Raw genomic sequence first — 20,080 nt, 5'->3', positions numbered from 1 at the left:
CCAGGTATAGCAAAATCTTTAAAACTGTGGACTCACAGAATGGAATTTCTGTTCAGCTCAGTGCTGTGGGATCTGTGGGATCGAGAGCCTTCAAACCCTCTATAGGTAAGGCATATGGTTGCATGGGAACACTTCCCCTACCTTCAGCCACTTTGCAGCCACAGGTTGCAGAGAGAACACAGCCACAGAGACACACTTTCTATGTTTATTGCATGCAGAAGAATGATCCAGCTTGAAAAACACTCTGCGTCTCCCCCTTTCTGGCTACAGCCATGTTTAATCTACTGCCATCAGAGTTCTTGCAAGCAAACCCCCTCTGCTGTCACAGCAACCCTGGGGGACAGTAGGACCTGCATGCCCAGGTCCTTGCATGTGTTCAATCACGCTTTCTTCCTTGCGTGGCCAAGCTGTGTTGGGAAGCAGGGATAGCTAAGAGAGAAGAGTATGCAGCTCTAAATGCTAGATGCTCCATTCCCGTGATTGCTGCTGCTTCCGCAGGGAGAGGTGCTTTGAAGGGATGAACTCCTGAAAGGACCAACCCGTTCTTCAATGCCTGAACCGTGAGAGCTTGGGGGAGCGGTAGGGCTGGTAGCCCTCTGATGCGGCTGGGAGCAGCAGCAGGCTGCCCAGAGAATCCTTCTGGCAGAGAGCCATGGCCTCCTTGTAATTTATCTTCTCCTTAGTGATGGGGTCAATGAGATCTTTCTCGTAGCTGGACTCATCCTGCAGCCTGTTGGCCAGGTCACCCGTTATCATGCCCATCTGGGCAGCTTCCAGCACAGGAATGCGACCGGTTTTCTTGGGGTCAATGAGCCCTCCAGTTAGATGCTGCACCTCCAAATAGGGGAAGGCACTGTCCTTGGTCATCCATCCCTTCTGAACTGCTTCCCCCACGGACAGCCTTCTCTTGGTCACTGGATCCTCGATCCCTGTGAAAGCTTTCTGGGCGTTGAGCAGTCTCTGCATATAGGTCCTGTCGATCAGTCCCCGCTCAATTGCCTTATGGACTGACAACCGGTCCCGAGAAAGGAGGTCTATGATGCCTCCCGTGGCAGCCTGGGCTTCCAGGAGCTTCTGAGCTGTCATGGGATCAAGCAGCTTCTTAGTAACAGCAGTCCTGATGTTGTACTTGGTGTCAGTGGTGGTATCGTACACCCCGGCGATGGGGGATGCGTCGTCACCAAAGCCCTTCTGCAAGCCTGGGGGGAAAAAGCTTTGGGTTTGCAGGGTAGTGGGGGATTGGACTGGGGATTTGGAGATGATGGAACCAATAGAAAGGGATGGGGGAGGCTTAGATTCCCCAGCCACCAGCAAGGCGAATTCAGAGATGGGAATCTTGCCATCCCGGTACAGCTGGTACTCCTCCTTTGTGATCCTTCTCAGCCGTAGTGCATCATCAATGGAGTACTGCTTCCCACTTTTCTTATCCAGGAGAACTGAGATTTCCCCATTCGGGCCCAGGGTGGTGATCTCCTCCCAGTCACACTCCAGCTCTTGCAGCTGGATATACTGGCCTCTGTCTATGATGCCTCTCTTATAGGCCTCATAAGGGGACATATCCTTCCCCGTCTCAGGGTCCAGTATAGAGATCTTGGTGGAGAGGTTGGTCTCTCTCATCTGGGTCTCGTGATTAATTTCCTCCCTGCTGACTCTTGACCGGAGATCCCGAATGAACCTCTCCTTATTGTAGATCTGGTCCTTCTCCCTCAGGATATCTGCCTCCAGCATGGAAAACTCCTGTTCCAGCTGCTTCTTCTTCTGCCGGTCGCTCTCGGTCCGCTGGTTGAGCAGTTTGGACTCCTCCCGAAGGAAAAGAACTTTCTGCTGTTTCTGCCTCTCCAGCTCCCGCAGCTCACTCTCCAGGCTGGCTCTCTCCTGGATCGCCAGGTTCCTGGCTTTCTGCAGCTCCGTCTCTTCCCGAGCCCACGTCCTCTTCATGCCTTCAGCTCTCTCGATCTTCTCCCTGAGCCTCCGAACCTCCTCTTCTGCCTTTTGCTTGGCCCCTCTCTCTCTGCTCAGCTGTTCCCAGATGCGGGCACGTTCGCTCTCCAGCGCTCTGTCCTTTTCCACCCGAATCACCTCCTTGTAGATGGTCTTCTCCTGGGACTTGGCTTTCTGCAGGACGTCAACTTGCATCTGCAGGTTCTTGCACTCTCTCTGCAAGTTCAGCACCTCCATCTTCTCCCGGTCCAGCTCCAAGCGCAGGTTGCTGGCAGACTGCTCAAGGAGCGGATCCTTCTCCAACTTCACCACTTCTTCCATAATGATCTTCTCTTGCACTGGGGCCGGGCTCTCCTCCAGCTCCTTTATTCTCAAGGTAATTTGCCTCATCTCTTTCTCCAGTGCAAGCCTCTTACTTCGATCCTCCTGGAAGTTGAGGAGCTTCTCTTGCTCTTCCACCAGCGCACGAAGCTGTTGCACGTCGCGTTCCAGACGCCGCCTGTTGCTCACCTCCTCATCCAGGCTCCGGCTCAGCCTGTTGTGTTCGTCGCGGAGCTTGGGATCCTTTTGCGTCAGAATCACCTCTTGGACGATGACCTTTTCCTCTGGCTTTCTCCTCTCCAGGAGCATGTATTTATTCTGCAGGTCATAGATAGCATCCTCTGCAGCTCTCCTCTTCTGAGACATGCTGCGCACTTCTTGACGGAGGCGGTCTGCTTCCTTTTCCAAGAGTGGATCATTCTCATACCGGATGACTTCCTTGTTGACCAGCTTCGTTTCCACCTTGGATCTCTCCCTCTTCCATTCATCCCTCTCACCCTGCAGCCTGATGAGCTGCTCTTGGGTCCTGCCGTTGGTGTTCACCAATTCATTCAGCTGCTGTTTCAGCCTGTCGATTTCTCTAAGAATTTCAGGACTCTTCTCATGCTTCACCACCTCCTCTATAACCTCTTTAAGCTCCACCTCTGGTTTCCGTGACCTGAGGACACTGAGCTCTGCCAAGGCCTCTTCCACCTCGCTGTCGATCTTTGTCCTTTTCAGAGTAACTTCCTGCAGCTCTCTTTTCAGGTGAGCAATTTCCTTCTCCGTTTCAGGATCCACCATGAAAATCTCATTGACCCTCTCTTTCACTTCCACCCTTGGTTTTTGCTTCTCTGCAATGCTGCACTGGCTTTGCAGCTCTCCCAGCTCACCCGCGAGCGCCAAGTTCTTGCTCCTCTCTTCTTCAATCAGAGCTTTAAGCTTGGAAGACTCTTTCAGTAACTCCGGATCCTGCTCTACCTGCTTCACCTCCTTCACAATAATTTTGGGTTCTGCAGCATCAATTAGTTTTTCCACCTCCTCAATCTTGCTCTTCACCTTCACGATCGCTTCCTCTGCAGACTTCCTCTTGAAGGACTCCTCATCAATCTGCAGCTGCAGGTTCCTCACGGACTTCAGCATCTCTGGGTTTTTCTCTGTTTTGATCAGCTCCTTCACCACCACTTTCTCTCGGATGTTGGGCTGCTTTCTCTCTAGCACGTGCAGCTCTCTCTTACACTGCTCCAGTTCGGAAGCAGCAGCCAAGCTTTCCTCCTGGAGACGCCTGATCTCCTGCCGAAGGCTGGCTGCCTGGCTATCCAGGTTGGGATCCTTCTCAATTTTTGTTATCTCTTTGGTGAGGAGCTGGGCAGGAACAGCCTTCTTCTCGCTCTCCATCTGGGCAAGCTTCCTGCTCATCACTTCGATGTCTTCTTGCAGGCTCTGCCTCTTTTTGCCTTCCTCTTCGATCTGCTGCGTCATCTTGGTCAGGCTGCTCTCCAGCTGTGGGTCTCTGTAATATTCCACCACCTCCTTTTCTTCCACTCTTTCAATGGGCCTCTGAGTCTTCAGCATGAGCAGCTTGTTCCTGTGCTCCTCCAGGTCCTCTTCAATCCTGGCCACGTTCCTCCTCTCCTCCTCCAGCTGCAGTTTCAGCCCTTCAGATTCCCTGCTTGGCACGGCTTTGTTTGCAGATTGCTGAGTCTGCTCATGCACGCTTTGAATGTCCTCATGCACTTCTTTCTGCAAGGAGACAACAAACGAAAATAAAAAAGCTGGGAAAGCAAGTCACTCTGAACCTAGCACAGAGCAGGGCAGGAGACAGAATGGTAGATAACCCCTGGGAGCACCTAAAGGAGGCCACTTGTAAGTGGCAGATGAGGACACATTAGCACCATTTCAAGCAGCTACACCTCAAAGAGTTTCCACCTATCAGGGAGGTGCTGCAGTGCACAGGGGTGCTTGGTGCTGCCTTGTTACAGCTGCAGAAGGACTGTTTCCAACCGTGATCCAGCGTACCCCAACCATCCACAAGCTCTTAGCTGGTACCTTCTCAACAATCTTCTTGGCAAACTCCAGCCGGCTGAGCTGCTGTCTGTTTTCTGCTGCCAGCTCCATGTAGTGCTTGGATACATCATTTTCCTGGAAAAGGAGCAGCAGTGAGAGCCTCGTCCCACTCACCCCCACACAGATCTGTTGGATATCATGCTCTCCCAATCCCTCCTTTCACCCAACACACGTTGGGTGCTGCGCTATCCCAGGGACTGGTGTCATCACATCTGACTTTCCATGGAAAATGAGATACAGAGCATCTAAGTACTTATGCAGGAGAACGTGTCCCCTTTGATTGAATGCCTGTTGGATGCCTATTGCCCTACGCTGAGTTCAGGCTTCCAGATTCACCTTCAGCCACACAAGGATGGCAGTTGGTAAAGCCAAGGTGACATGGGAGATATGGGCTGTAACTGGGAAGAGCACAAAGGAGCTCTGGCTCAGTCCTGCCAAAGGCTGGTGACATTTGTCCCTGGGTTTAGGGTCACAACGTGGCTCTAAGGGTGGATTAAGGCTTGCAGAGCACACAGGAGAAAGGCAACTGTTTCCGTGTGTTCACCTTAACACTGTACCTGGGCCTGGATGCTTTCTTGTAGAGGGGTCACCCGCAGCCTCTTGGCAGCAAAATCCGTCAGGGCAGGGTCCAGAGAAGAGCTGTATTTTCCTGCCTGGAGCTCATAGTCCTGTTCAGAGCCAAAACAGAAGGGTCAGCTGGGATCTCTCTGGTGAGGTGGTAATAAGAGAATGCTACATAGAAAAACCCAGCCATACATTGAGGGTGGACTGCACATTCCGGGACAGCCTGATCACGGCGTTTTTCTCGGGCTCCTTGCTTTCAATCTCCTCCAGCACTCTCTGCAAGACAGATGAATGATGTTAAGAAGGGGTTGAAGTGCCACCCAGAGGCCTCCACACCCCACCACCTGAGCGAGCCAGCTTAGGGGCTGCTCAAGAGCTGGCTGGTGCCACTTGGCATGCCATTCCCAACATCAAATTCCTCCCATACTTGTGATGCTGTGGTCCTTGCCCTGAAACACACCTTCTGTGCCTGCAGCTTGTAATTGATCTGGCTTGGTCCATCTGTGGTCTTCACTTGGTGCTTGGGTAGGTTGTTCATCCAGAACATCAGGTTCTCGTTGGAGTTCTGGAACTGCTGGTAGGTGAGGCTGATATTTCGGAGGGTCTTCTCTCTGCACAGAACAGAAATATTAAGGGGAAGGGTAAAGATTCACGTGCAAGTTCCTAAAAAGACACCTTGGTGTAATGTCACACCAAGATAACATAAATGGCTCTCCGTGTAGGGTCACCGGGTCAGCAAACGGCCAGCAGTCGTCTGCTTAGGACTGCAAGCCTGTGCTGTGCTCAGGGAGCTGCAGTTCCTCACCGCTGGTCCAGCTGGTCTGCAACAGCGTGGTAGCGGTCGTTGAGGAGCTGCACCTCGCGCTTCTGCCGGGGCAGGTCGGGGCAGTACTCCTGGAAGTTGTTCTGCACGGCGCTGCAGCTGTGCTCAGCATCCTTCAGCCCACGGTTGAGCTTCAGCACACAGTCCTCTTGGGCCACCAGGTCCCGCTTCATCTTCTGTAGGGTGAGATGCATTCGGGTTGGCAGCACAGAAGAGAAGCACTCTCCTTAGCGCCCGTCCCTAACTTGCAGCTCTTAGGGCTGTCCAAGACACACAACCAATATGGAGGAATATAGGAAGCAAGGTGAGCTGGATGGAGCGTGGAGCAGAAGGGAGAAGTTTTGGGGTCACTGTGAGCCAGGGGTGAAGGATGGGGAAGGGAGACTGGGAGCTCAGACACAAGGAACAGAACCTTTGAAAGGCTCCATCACCGGGTTCTTGGAGTGCTCAAATAAGCCAAATCCAGCTCTCCCCACTGGGCTGAGAGATCTCCCCACCCTAACAAAGAGTCTGATGTTCCCTTACTTGCAGGTCATTGGCTCGGTCCTGCAGGGCATTGGGAGATGCAGGAATGATGCTATCCTGAGCCAGCTTGGCCTCAAACGTGCTGACAATCTTGTCTGTGTTCTCAATCTGAGTCTCCAGGTTCAGGGCAGCCTTAGCCCTGAGGAAGGGAAAAATGACAAAGTTAGCTACACTTTATAGTAGGGCCACTTTATTTCTTCCTCTTCTCTCCAATTCCGCATTTTTAAGCTTATTTAACAGCAAAGCTTCTGCAGCATGGCTGGGAACAAGCAGTACGCACTCACAGCCCTGCCAGAAGCCAGGTGCTTTGTGCTTGATTGCATGAAGCACTGCTGGGACACACATCAGTTATGGGGACTTTGTACGGCTTTGCAGTATCTGACCACAGATTACGTACAGAAAGTCCTGCAGGAATACCTTTGATGATGGGTGGAAGGTATCCAATCTCCCCTGGGCTAGACGGCCCCCAACCCATGCCCACATAGACCACGTGCATTTCCTCTCATGCCCTTTGCTGGTACATCTGGGCAGTGCCTTGCTCCCTTCATCCCCACTCACTTCTCGTTGTACAGGCTGGAGAGCATGCTGACGTCGCTGTATTTGCTCCTGAGGGCGTTCAGCGTGACGGGGAGCTGGGAAGCTGAGGTGCTGGTGGGCTTTTTGGAAAGATAGGTCTCACACTCCTTCTGCAAGGCATCCTTGGCTGCCCCCAGGCTCTCAAGTTTCTTTGTTGTCTCCTGGCACATCAGATGGGAGCAGAGTCACCCAGCATAGTCATAACAGTGCCGTTGCGAAAACGTGTCTCCCTCAGGGGTGGCTTTTGGGGCTCTGGGTGTGGTGGCCCTTCTCATGGGCATCCAGACTGCTGCTGTCTGGCAATGGCAGGGCGTGGGGAAGGAAGATGGAAGAAACATACCCAAGCCCATCATCTACCAGGGCTGGGTAAATACCCACGGGTGAAGACGCATCGAACTACTACTACAGACCAGGGAACTGGAAGGAGGCTCCAGGGCACTCTCTCTTTTCCCATTCCCTTCACATCCACCAAACTGTTGTTGATTGATTGATTCCCTCTATCTTGTTGTCTTTTATGCTACAGACTTGAGAGTAAACGATGACAGCATCCTCACAGGAGTACAAGGATTCCCCCCTACTACACACAAGAGTAAGGATTCCCCAAGACTGGCTGGTGCATGGCTCCAAAATGAATGGGCCATCTGGCTACAAAGCTGGGCTAAAGGAAGGGACTGCATTTCTCTATCAACCTTATCCAGTCCCACTTCAAGGGCTGAAGTTGTCCCCTGTGTACATCAGGTATCAGCTCTGTTTTGGGCCAACACCACAGTGCTTCCCTCCCCTCCCCACAGAAGCACCCACCTGCTGCTGTTTGATCCTCCTGGCCAGGTCGTCCGTGGGGTCAGTGTAGCTCACTGGGGACCTCACTCGGTTCAGGACCTCCTTCTCTACCTGGACCAGGTCCTTGCCAACACGATCCAGGCTACCCAGAAGCTGGTCGGCTTGCGGGTCATCCTGGACTACAGGGGTGCTCTTGGGCAGCACTGCAGTGAGACACAACTTGGGTTCAGTCTGACTGCACATCTTCCATCCCAGTCCTGGGACACAGACTGTCCCCCTGAGCTCTCCCAGACACAATCCCCAGAGCTCCAACTACTTCTCTCATGACAGCTATCCAAGGGTTGGGATTTCGCCATCGTTACCTCCTTATCCCATATCCCTCAGGTACTGAAGAGACCCAACCCCAAAGAAAGCTTCATTAAGATTATGATAGGTACATCCTCCATTAACCCTCAATACCCTAAAACTGTCAGTGGAGCTGAAGGTCAGACTCAGAAATCCGAGAAGGGCAGCAGGGAATTGAAGTGCCCAAGGTTGGCAAGTTCTTGGACCTGTGTCACTCCATCACTGCTCCTTTTGGGAGGACACAAGGCATCCCAATGCCAACCAGGCTGCCCAATGTGTGCTGGCTGAAGGGATGCACGGGGAGGGGTGCAAGCACACGTACCCTGCTGGCTGGGCTGGACCGTCTCCTTATGGCTGCGCCTCAGCATGCTCTGAGCTGCTGCTCGCTTCTGCTTCACTGCATTCAGCTCCCCTTCCAGCCTGCAAGATCAGCCACGCATCAGCAACCACGGCACAGAGCAAGTCCCAACACAGCCCCACCTGCTCTGGGAGCCTGCAGCCTGGTACTCTTATCTAGGAGGATGTTGCAAGCATTTTGTTTTCTGTTTGAATGCACTCATGAAGTCCATACATCCAAAGAATTCCATAATGCAGTAATCATGCCCTCATGACTTGGGAACAAAACTCCCACCACAGACTCACCCAGTGATGCTGGATTGGGGCTTTGGGCAAATTTTTGCAGCACGTGAGCAGTGCTGATTTATCTGAGCACCCGGGGCTATGATACAGGAGCAATGCCAGAGCTCACAGCATCATCCCCCCCTTCAGTAGGAACCTCACAAACAGCAGCAAATGGTGGTTCATGGTTCGAGGAACATTTGCCATTCCCCATTGGGGCGGGCAGAAAGGAGATTGCACAGATAACTCCGTCCTGTTTGGCAAGTCCCAAGCTACAGTCTGATTCTGCAATGAATTTAGTCAAACCTATGCAAGTCACATGTTTGGGTGAGGAAATCGAACCTGTCTGCCAAAAATGCTTTGACAGCAAGGTCGGTATGGTGCACAACACTGATGAGGAATGGAAACAGAAGACACTGGGTAAAAGGGAACTGCTAGTTAACAAGGAAACCTGACGGTATTGTGTGCTTCTTTTTGCATGGGATTTAGGCAGTTGTGCTGTTGACGACCTACACTCACCTATTGACCTTGTCTATGGCCTCAGGGTCTGGCGGAGGGATGGAGAAGCAAGCAGAAGGGGCCTCCTGCACCACACCAGTGCTGCTCTGCACCACCCACATCTCTGGGTTGCTGTTGTCCTTCAGGGTGTACTTGTCACCTCTGGTCAGCTGCACCTGGGACAAACCCAAACCCATGCAAAGGTTCACCTCTGCAGCACCAGGCATGGAAGCAAGATCTGGAGAAGAATCCAATTCCTGCCTCTTCTGATGGACCCAGCAGTCAACCTCTCACCTCTCCTGCATCCCAGTCACACAGGGTGTCCAAGGTGAGGGGCTGGGAGGAACGCATCCTGCGCAGTTTCAGAGGACTGATCTCCTTGCTCCTCTTTTTCAGGTCAGCAATGCTCTTCTCCGCCTGCTTCACTGCCTTCTCATCATTCTGGACAAAGCAGGAGAGACAGTGCTTAAATGAAGAGGAAGGGATTGCACAGCAGTTGGTCCCTGGGGGGGGCAGTTCTCCATCCTCCTGTGTTCACTGATACGACGGAGGCAGAAGCTTCTCCATTCTTGAACCCTCGGTGTCCCCTCCTCTCCCTTTTTGTTATCACAGAATCATTAAGGTTGGAAAAGATCTCTAAGATCATCCGGCCCAATCACCAGCCCATCCCCACCATACCACTAAACCACATCCCTCAGTAAACATATATCACCACTCTTCTCTATTTCCTTCCCTCCCAGCACATCTGCCCTTGGAGGGACAGCCTGAGTTAACCTTTGGTGATCACACAGGCTCATATTAAACCTCTTAGGGATGTTTTGCTTTTCAGACGAGGAGCAGAGACTTGCCAAAAGGCAACTGCATTCCAGCGTCAGAAGTTCCTGAGATCCCAGCACCTCTTGGCAGTGAAATGTATGGGAAGATCCCTCATTGGATGTATCCCTTCCCTCTCTCCCAGGCAAACGTTCCTTTCCAACCTGCACCTCTCCCCTGAGGTCAGACTTCTCTCTTCCCTTCCTTGCTCTTGGTGGCATTGAGGTGAGAGGAGCTACCCCAGCAGGGTCATTTCCCACCTCTTCCCATTCCCCACTCTTATTTAGGGATGAAGCCATAGCATTTTTGCGCCAGAGATGCACAATCTCTTCAAGTCTGGATGGTGCCACCGGTCCTAAAGACCTCACCTCCAGATGGAGCAGCAGATCTGACACCACGCCAGGGCTGTCCTTGTTGAACTTGGTGTATTTGGTGTCCAGATCGGAGCTCATCTTCTTCAGGGAGCGGCTCACAGTCTCAGCATCATCCTGGAACTGGAGACATGGGCAAGAAAGCAGTCAGAGGTGGGAGAACATCTGGTGGGTTGTCTCAGTTCCCAGCTAAGCTCCCGCAGCTCACAAAACTCCACGGCCATCCTAGAGCATGGGGTTGGACAAGAGCTGTCTGTGGTGTGAGCCGTGCCGATGGACACGTACTGGGTAACGGCAGCAAGCATTCTGCCCACCCTGGCACAGCTATGTATCCCCGTGGTCTATGCTCTCCTCACTGCTTTTTACCTTCTTGTAGTTCTCCACGCTTTTCAGTTGACTCTCCTGGCAAATGCAGAGATTCAGGAAGTTCTGCCACTCATTCTTCAGGGCTTCCTGGTGAGCCTGTGGTGGCACAGAGTGTGACTCAGTGGGCTCCTCCAACCTCCTGGGGCACAGGTTGCATAAAGCATTCTCATTCTCTTGTAGGGTTTGGAAGGAGAGCCCTTTCCCCACCTGGATGGGTTTGACGGCGGGATGCTTCAGCTCAATCATCCTGTCCCCGTCGTCCTGGAGGTTGTTGACGAACTTCTCCTGGCTGAGCAGCTCTTTGGACTTGAAGTCCTGAAGGGGAAGAGAAACTTGACAGGATGAGAGGTGATGGCCTTCAGCTGTGCCAGGGGAGATTCAGGTTGGATAGTAGGGAAGATTTCTTCTCTGAAAGAGTGGTAGCGTGTTGGAAGAGGGAATTGGTGGAGTCGCCATCCCTGGAAGTGTTCAAGAACCACAGAGATGTGACACCTGGGGGCATGGTTCATGGGCATGGCAGGGATGGGCTGACATGCTGCCATCCCCGGAGCTCACCTCGTACTCCCGCCGCACGCTCTGCACGTCCGTCATCTGGTCACTCCAGTCCTGCTTCAGGATGCAGGTCTGCCGCTCCGTCAGGTAGCCCAGCTCCTTGGTGCAGCCCTGCAGGTGGTGGTACAGGCTGCCCAGACTCTGCCCTCGCCAGATGGAAGCTTTCTGCAGAGGAGAGAAAGGTGTTGGTGCTTCCCAGGGCCCCTCACGCTACACATCCACCAGAATCCCAGAGACCTCAGTGAGACATCTCTGCTCGTTCTTATCTGATGGGGCCTTTCCCTCTCTCACAAACAGGATGAGTTTGTCTAACCAGAGTCCCAGGTGTGGGATGATGCCCCGGGCAGTCTGAAAGCAGTCCCAGCTCTGCTATGTTTCTCACAATGGTATTCCTCAACGTCAAACCCTATGGACCCAGCAGGCCAAGCCCAGGGTGTTGGGTCACTTCCTTTGCTCCAGATGCCCATCTCCTCTCCACAGTCCTTGTTAGGGATCAGGGCAAGCCTCAGCATTTGCAATCCCATAGGATGTTCTGTGGGATGGGGTTTCCTGCTGCAGCTCCAGACCAACGGCCCATAAAGAGGTGCAACCTTCACCCACAGCCCTCAATTTGCACCCAAGAAAATGAGGGACGTGACTCCGCTGTGCAACCCCAGAGGAAGTTCCTGCCCTGACCTGGGCATTTCCTGCCCATTGGGAAAGGAATTACTCTGCTGTGAGATCCCAATCTGTCCGGAAAACCAAGAACCTTACCAGCAAGTCCTTGTATTGGCTCTTCAGATCTGTCACATCCTGAGTTATAACACAGCCAAGGCCAAGAAAAAAAAAAAAAAAGGACAAAACAATAGCTGTTACCAAAACACCATCGCTGATAGATGTTGGGGAGCTGATTCACGGAACCACCTCCCTGGCCTCTGCCTGAGCTCCAGTCTCCTCCTGTCCTCTGCAGCACCATGGCATGGAGCACACGGGACACAGGGTTGGGGTCTCAGGTGAAGCAGAGGGGACAAGGAGGGGGCAGAGGATGCCTTACCCTGCAGCGCAGGTTCTTGATCTGAAGGCCATAGGCTTCAATCTCCTTCTGGAGGATATTGTGCTCAGCTATTTGCTTCTCCAGCTCTGACATGCCGGGGCCGTACTGTCCTGCACTGACTTGTTTCTGCGCAAATGAAAGTAAAGCAAAATACCATATTTCAGGGAGAAACCACAGTGCATGCTGGCAGGATCTTTATGGAAAGATCCAATACCAGCCTGGGAGGAAGGGAGGGGATCTCAGTGGTGTTTGCCATATTGGGCAGTCAAGGATGTACAACCTAGGATGTAGGGCTAAAAGTCCTTGGAGACACCACCTTCCCTATCCTTCTATCATGGCATCTCTACTTAATCCCTTTCTGTTTGCTCTTAATCTAAACGGGTCAATCCAGAGGATCCTCCAATGGGTTTTAAGATCTGGAAGGAGAGTTCTCCTATCCAGACCACTTGAGTTAGCTCCACCACCAAACCCATAACATCCCTGCATGCTGCTGAGCATACGATGGCTGGCGGAGCCCTGTGGGCATTATCCGACCTTGGAGGAGTTGGGAGGTACACGTGGAAAGCAGCTGCTGTTACCATCTTTTGGTCCAGGATCTTTGTCCAGTCCACCCTGGGCCCGATATCGGGGACGTTCAGTTTCTCATAGAGGTCCCGGTACTCTGCACACAGCTGCGTCACACGTTCATGGAGCTGCTGGATGCTGCCGAGGGGAAAAGGCACATTTCTGTGTGTCAGTGTGGAATGAGGAGAGCCAAGGTGGAGTTCAAGGAGCCCACATTTCACCCATAAAACCCATGGGAATTTGTTATCGTTCTATGCTGGCTCTGGGGTTCTCCATCACTGGGGGCATCCCAGGGGTTACAACCCAGGAAGAAGATGGGAAGAGCTCCAAGAAGACCAGGGCAGTCTCTTCCCAGCCAGGAAACAGCTCTTCCTTCCTACCTCCCACCTGGAGAGTGAAGGGTAGCAAAGCACCAGCAGCCAAATGAAGACCTCACACTCGAACACCCAACGCCAATTCTCTCTGCTTGCGTTGGCTGAAGCCCTGATTTTAAGGCTGAAGTCTATAGGAAGATGGGTGAAGCTCTGCCTTTCCGTGGAGCTCAGCCCAAATCCCAGCTCCAGGCTGGGGGTTCTCCATCCCACCAGCTCCCCCACTGCACTCACTCCTTCTCTATCTCGTTAGCCTGGGGGTGTTTCAGCCTCTTGGCGCGGTCCACGTCCAAGAACAGGTCCTTCAGCAGTGTCTCTGCCTCCTTGAGGTTCCTGGCATTCTCTGCCTGGAACTCGAAGGCTTTGTTCTTCTGCTCATTGCTGACATCCTGGAGACCAGGAAAAACAGAGAGAAAAGTCTGATGCACAGAGCAGAAACCCCACCTGTCATTCCAAGCTCTGCATTTCCAGCCAAAGCCTTCTGCTGTCCCACTGCCCCGTGCCACATCTCACCTGCGCGAGCAGGGACTGTGTGTCCAGGATGTCCTTCTCCACCTGGTCAGCATTCGTCTGCATGCGGGCGATGAGCACGGCCAGATCATTGCTTGAGGACCTGAGGGTGTGAGCAACACAACAGGTGGGTGGGGAAGGGCGATCTTCTTCATCACAGGGAAGAGCTGGAGCAGCAGCAGTGGGGTCAGCTGAAAGCCCCAATGGTTCTGCCAGGCTCCAGCGGCCCCATGGCTGAATGGGTCAGCTCAGAGCAGCCATTTATCACAGCCCCAGGTGACAGCAAAGCGTCACTTAGCATTACAGCCACGCCAAGCCAAGCTCATGTTTCAGCTCAGTCCACGGCAACTGTAGCCCCATCCCATCTGCGCCCCACCAACTGCAGTGCTCGGGGACATGCAGGGTGACCCCAAGCCATATGGGAGGCACAGGGCCAGGGCTCGGGCGCTGTGTCCCTGAGCACGCACGAGGTGCCCCCTCCCCAGTGGGTTGCACAACATCCCACTCCTCCGACACACCTGGAATGAGGCGGCGTCCCATGAGCAAACACCTCGGCACCACCCAGCTTCCCTGCCCAGACTGTGCAGGGAGGAGGAGTGTGAGTCACCCCGCAATGCCCAGAGGAATTCGGCTCCCACTGGGGAGGAGCTCAGTGTGGGATCCCGGTACCCAACCTCCTGCAGAGGGTACGTGGCCATAATGCTTCCTCCTGGACAAGGAACCACTGGGATGCCCCAGCTGTGGGTTCACAAGGACGGATGCATGGAGCAGCTTTGTTTAGAGCAAGCCACAATGAAGCTACGGACTGAAAAATACCGCGTGCTTGGAGAAGGACCCAAACCACCGTAGACACTCCTATCCCAACCCCAGGCCGTGCAGAGAGGGAAGTTGGCTCCTTTCATCCATCCACACTGACACCCACTATCACACAGCCCCATCTCCATCCTTCGGGGCTGTCCCTCCTGTCCCATTCCATGGACGTGGCCCTTCCACCCCAAGAAGCCTTCACAGCTAAGAACCACGCACAGCACAGCCCCACATGTCAGGGCGAAGATGCTGGAAGCCCCGCTGGGCTGCAGGAGGGCAGCCTGGCAGCGGGCAGGAAATGGAAACCACCACCTTACTGGGATGGCTGGGAACAGCACTCTGCTCCTCCCTAGGGCTATCTCGGGCCTGCAAGAGGCACAGCACCATTATTATCATTATTAATTGCCCCATTCCTCATACCACTTTCTGCCTTCCAGACAATCCAACTGCACACAAGGGACAATGTCACCTCACAGGCAGAGGACTGTCCCCATCTCAGTACCTCGTTAAGGTGGGACCGTGGCACCCACTCACCAAGCAGGGACAAAAAAGGGCTCTGGGAGATTCACACCATAATCCCTGGCATGGAAGTTGGGATCCCCAGAGGCACTGACCTCAGCTCTGGCCTCGGGGCCACCAGGAGCACTCATTGGCCACCAAGGTGCTCCGGGGGCCACCTGCAGAGCATGTGCTGGTGGGTGGACACAGTTCATCCTCCTTCATTTTCTCTTCATTGAGCCCCAGACCAATTAGCCTTCATGTGCTGGTCGATGTCCCAGAACTGAGCAGGACCAGCCTGGTAATGCTGCAGCTCTGCTTCCATCTGCCGTTCCGCACAGCCCTCTTCCATGGCTGTTTGCCATTGGGTTTGGTCCACATAAATGGGGCAGCTGGCTGTGATCAGCACCCCCTCCCCTGCAGGACCCCCCCTTTGTGATTTCCTCAGCGTTTCACCCCGACATTCCCGCAGAACTGGTCCCCTGGCACTGGGAAATGCAAAACTGCTGAGGGAAGGTGGAAAATCACCCCGAGCAGAACCCATGGCACAACAAGGGAGGGCGGAGCGCCCCGCTCCCATGGGATCGCTGAGGTTGGAAAGGATCTCTAAGATCATCCATCCCAACCATCCTCCTACCACAGTACTGCCCGCATCTCTCAGTGCCACATCTACACTGAGATAGAGACGCATCACAGCTGAGATGAGGACGTTTCTTCCCTCCCGGTCCCATCACACATCTCCTCCCTGGAGCTGAGGGGATCTGCACGGAGGAGGATGTGGCTGTTGGCTTCTTTTGGTGCAACCTCAGCTGTTCGACCCGTGGTCACCAGGCTGAATAAGTACAGCCAGCAGCAAACCCCATTCCAAACCCCTTTTTACCATCTGGGAGCACCAAATTGAGCATCCCTCTCCTGGGAGCGCACTTTGCAGGGCAGCATCCCACCAACCTCACCCACTGAGCCCTGGGATCCCAAATCCCAGCGTGTTTCAGCCTCACCGGTGAGCAGAACCTGCTCCCCCCAGGCAAGGAGGTCGCATTGGTCCTCCTTGCTCCTTCCTGCACAGACGAGGATTGCTGCCCCATTAGCAGTGCCGTCAGTGCACGTTCAGGCACTGCACACCCTGGGACACACCACAACCAGAGCTCAAAGCCCACCAGAAATGAGGACACCACAACCAGGGCCACCACCTCCCAGCAAACCTTGGCGACCCACGGCGAGCGGTGCTCACAGGGCAGCATCCCAAAGCCCTCCACCTCCCACCTCCCCCCCCCTCCCGGGTCGTGGATGGACGGCACACGAAGAGGACGGCACTCACTTGTTGGGTTTGGCTGGAGAACCTCTGCCGGGGGCGCTTCTGCTCGGGGAGCCTTTGCCCACCGCCTTGAACATGCTGGAGTGGCTGCGGCTGCGATGCTGGAGCCGTCGGGGCGGCGGTGCTGCGGGCTGCGGGGATGGGACGCGGGGATTCAGGGGAGGGCGGCAGAGCCCAGGAGCGGCTCCGGGAGGCTCCACCCCGCGGAGATGGAGCTGCGTGAAAAAATGACTCGAAAAACCAGTTTGGATGGGGGGGGGTGGGAGGGGTGGGGGGAGGAACTGAGCCCCAGAGGGAGAATGGGAGACCTCGCCCCGGCGTGGGGAGCGTTCCGGTGCTGCGTCCCTGCAGAGGGACGGCGCCTTCGTATGGGGTGGAAGGCCAAAATCACAGCTGAGATGCTGCGGCTCAACCGTGGGCTCATTTTCAGGTGGTAGAGAGGCTGCGGGAGCCCTATGGACAAAGCCAACCGAAGCAGCACCACCGTTTCGGGAACCAATTGGCGTAGCACGACGCCGGTGTGGGTTTGCGCTGCTCTTCCCCATTTCCTACAGCCTAAAACAACCCGGGGCGTCCACCAACCCTTCCCAGCGGACCTCTTTGTGCTCTTTAAACTGGCACAGAACAAATCCCATCGGGGAGGACGGGCACATATGGCACCAGGCTCTTTTGCAGGGCTCTTCGTGCCCGTGCTTTTGCCCTCAGACAAAAGCAGAGCCCGACCTTCCCCAGCTGGTTTGGTGACGCTGCTGCTGAGCGCTGCAGAACCAAGGATGTTGTTTGCAGCACGGTGCAGTGGGAGCTGAGCATCGCTGCAGGACCCCACGGCACAACAGCGGTGCTGCAGCTCCCAGCACCCACCCTGCCGCGCTCAGGCGGCCCCTGCAAGAAGCAACAGGCCGGGAGACGGGTCTGACCCGTTCTGCCCTCACCACAGCCACCCACAGCCGGGCCCTCTTTGGGTCCCAGCCCAAAATCCGTGGGCAGGAGCATCCCAGCTCCTGTGCCAGAACGCAGCTCTCCAACCCCACACCGCGAGGGCTTTGGGACACGGGTCCCACCTCTGCTCGTCTGCATTCCCCGGGCAGACGAACCTCACTGACAAACCTCACAGACCTCTCTGCTGAGTTCTTACAGGGGAGGTGAGGGCTGAACGGGGCTCAGAACGGACTGCCCCCAATTAAAACTGTTCGCCCTTTGGGATGGAAACACGCCTGCCTTCTCAGTGCCTCCCTGTGCCCCTCCTGAGCCCTTTCCATACTCCATTTCTCCTCGCTTTGAATTTCTTCACACTTGGGATAATCCCCCCCGGATCCTTCTACAAACAATCCCAGGCCCTGGCAGTGCAGAGATCCCATTTGTTAGGCAGTGGGACCGTTCACCCCACAACGTGCTGATCGAGTTCGGCAGCCCAGCACCTCTGTTAGCTGTAGGGAAGAAGTTCTGCTTGGAGATAAGGCTCACGGAGATGCCGGGCTGCTGCATCCCGGTGTCAGACGTGCTGGGAGCAGCCCGTGCAGTCAGCAAACCGCGCCGCAGCCTCACCTGTGCTGGGGGCTCTGGGGGGTGGACGGGGCTGCGTGTCGGGGCCACGTCCCGCATGCTGTGCTGGCACTGCGGGGTGAGGGCGCAGATGGGGAGGGCAGAGGGGAGCTGCTCCTCTTCCTCTCTAAGCGTTGGGTGAATGGATGGAAAGTCCCAGCTGAGCTCCTCGGCCTCCCTCTAAATACAGGGCACGCTCACACCGCGCCACCTCGCTGCTCATTGGTGGCCCCATCCCAGGGCGACGCTCCCCCCCGGACCCTTCGGACATCAAAAGGAGGCACTGCCCCAACCCATGGCTCCCCGATCTCATGGCATCAACCTGCAGCTCCGTGCCCTGCAGCACCGCACTGCGCCCATTGCTTTACCCTCATTTTCCTCTCCCCAGGAGCCAGCGGGGCGGTGACAGCACCACTTAACCACACACCCAGGGCAGATCCTCACAACACCTCATCTGCACAACGCGGCGGTAAACCTACAAACACGTTTTGTTCCACAAACAGAGCGGCTGGACGTGAGCGAGGCGCATCCATCAGCCGGCCCAGTGCTGAGGGCTCATTAACCCACGGGATGAGCACAGCTGCCCGCAGAGCACTGCTCTCAGACTGCCTTGCACCAACCCCCGTCCCTGCAGGGCTCAGGGTGGGACTGATTGCACTGCCCAGTGCAGCCCCAGAGCTCCTCGTGCTGCAGATGGATCCGTGTAGCTCCATGCTGGGGCTGCCATCGCCTCACCCTGCTCTGAGTACCGCATATCCATCCCTCAGCACTCACCCTGAGCAGCCAGGCAGTGCCCGCCCCCATTAATTGGATGCGCTGAGAAAATTAGAAGCTCTTCCCATGGAAAAAAAGAAAGAAAGAAAGGTGGTTCAGAGGCTTTGATGCTGCTCCTCAGCCATTAGGGCTCCCAGTGCTGACCGTGGCACGGAGCCACTAATTGTGTTTCTTGTGTGGTGGCCGTGGGCAAAGCGCTGCGGCTCTGCGCACGGATGGGGAGCAGCAGAACGGATCCCCAAAGCAAACAGACCCAGAGGACGGCGCTCCCCGCTTTGTGCTGGAAGCTCTGCAGCTCCAGGTGCCCACCGGGACTTCTGCAGCGCTGCAATTGCCGCAGCAGCGGTGTCTGTGCCGGGTTACGGAGCTCCGAGCCGCTCCCGGCCATAAAGCAGCACACCGAGCAGACCTCACCCAAAGGGGGAACCCGCAGAGCACCGACCTTTGCTGTGCCGGGCCCAGGAACCGATCCCAGGAGAAGAGGGACTGCGGCAGTGAGCGCACAGCAGGCGCTGCTCAGCGCTTCGGGTTGGAGCGGGGAATGGAGAGGGCAGAGGCTGCAGCCACAGCCAGCAGCACAACCCCAGCGGTGCTGGGCAGCCCTCGGGCTCAGCACGCCTCTTATCGTGTCCCATACTTCCTCTTGGAGCTTCCTGTTAAATGCTGGGGGCACCGACCTGGCATCCTTCCCCGCTCCCATCACATCTCCCTCTCTGCTTCTTCCATAAGCCAACCTACCCCCACCTTTTCCTACGCGCTTTACAACAGTCCCTACACCTCACGTCGCACCAAATCACCCCCCAAGCAAACAAACCCAGCTTACAGCCTGAGCCGTGGGGTGGGCAGAACCACTCCCGCTGTCAGAGAATGGGGATTTCCCACCCCTCCATCCGAGCTGCTGGCTGTGGTTGTGTGCCCCGTGGGTGACAGCCACAAACCTGAGTTCCACTCACCTGGAATGTTTCCACTCCGAAGCATTGCAAAGCACCGTGGCTTTGTTGTGTAACACCTTTGGTCTCAAACACCACCTTTAACAACAAGGAATTTGGGGCTCACTCTGTTATTGAGGAGCTGTCAGGTCAGACTATTCCCATCCCACGTTACCTCTCCCCTGCTCCTTCCAGCCGCCTGGTTTGCTTTCTGTTAATCATTTCCCTTAATGACACCATTAATGTCCCATCAGCTCCTCAAGGCCGACCCGCTGCCATTGGGCCCCGCGTGGAGGACCAGCAGTGAAGGCGGCTTAAGGCACCGCCTGCACATGGCAGCGCTCGGCCTCCAGCAGCAACAGATGCCACCTCCTCATGGACGCAGCGATACCGGGCATGGGCTGCTCAGCCCATAAATAAAATGGCACTGTGAGACCAAAGCACTGCAGAACCGACTGAAGGCGGTCTCCGTAACCCTCCTGCTGGGGTTTCTGCTCGAGGGCACTCACATGGACTGCACGGCACGGGAGGAGAACACAACAGCCAACACCAACCCGACCAAAGAGCTGAGCAATAAGGAAGGTTTCTACACATCCTA

The 20,080-nt window shown here is 55.1% G+C and overlaps 1 protein-coding gene across 2 annotated transcripts; it reads right to left on the bottom strand.

Moving 5' to 3' along the window:
* Positions 1 to 191: 191 nt before the first annotated feature.
* Positions 192 to 19,557, bottom strand: EVPL (envoplakin). Of its 2 annotated transcripts, XM_040649679.2 has the most exons (23): positions 19,507 to 19,557; positions 16,241 to 16,368; positions 13,621 to 13,720; positions 13,342 to 13,496; positions 12,751 to 12,874; positions 12,173 to 12,298; positions 11,893 to 11,931; positions 11,143 to 11,304; positions 10,795 to 10,902; positions 10,588 to 10,683; positions 10,219 to 10,344; positions 9,332 to 9,478; positions 9,059 to 9,213; positions 8,244 to 8,341; positions 7,598 to 7,779; positions 6,779 to 6,957; positions 6,221 to 6,359; positions 5,678 to 5,871; positions 5,333 to 5,483; positions 5,065 to 5,148; positions 4,866 to 4,976; positions 4,291 to 4,383; positions 192 to 3,984 (listed from the first exon to the last, which is right to left on the bottom strand). In XM_040649679.2, exons 2-23 carry the CDS (start codon positions 16,312 to 16,314, stop codon positions 547 to 549), a joined length of 6,081 nt encoding a protein of 2,026 aa, XP_040505613.1. In that variant the 5' UTR covers positions 16,315 to 16,368; positions 19,507 to 19,557; the 3' UTR covers positions 192 to 546. The 2 variants fall into 2 exon arrangements, with proteins under 2 accessions (XP_040505613.1, XP_040505614.1); XM_040649680.2 differs by lacking the exon at positions 16,241 to 16,368.
* Positions 19,558 to 20,080: the final 523 nt, after the last annotated feature.

Source organism: Gallus gallus, chromosome 18, assembly GCF_016699485.2.
Source record: "Gallus gallus isolate bGalGal1 chromosome 18, bGalGal1.mat.broiler.GRCg7b, whole genome shotgun sequence".
NCBI lineage: Eukaryota > Metazoa > Chordata > Aves > Galliformes > Phasianidae > Gallus > Gallus gallus.
This window is presented reverse-complemented; position numbering and strand designations above follow the sequence as displayed.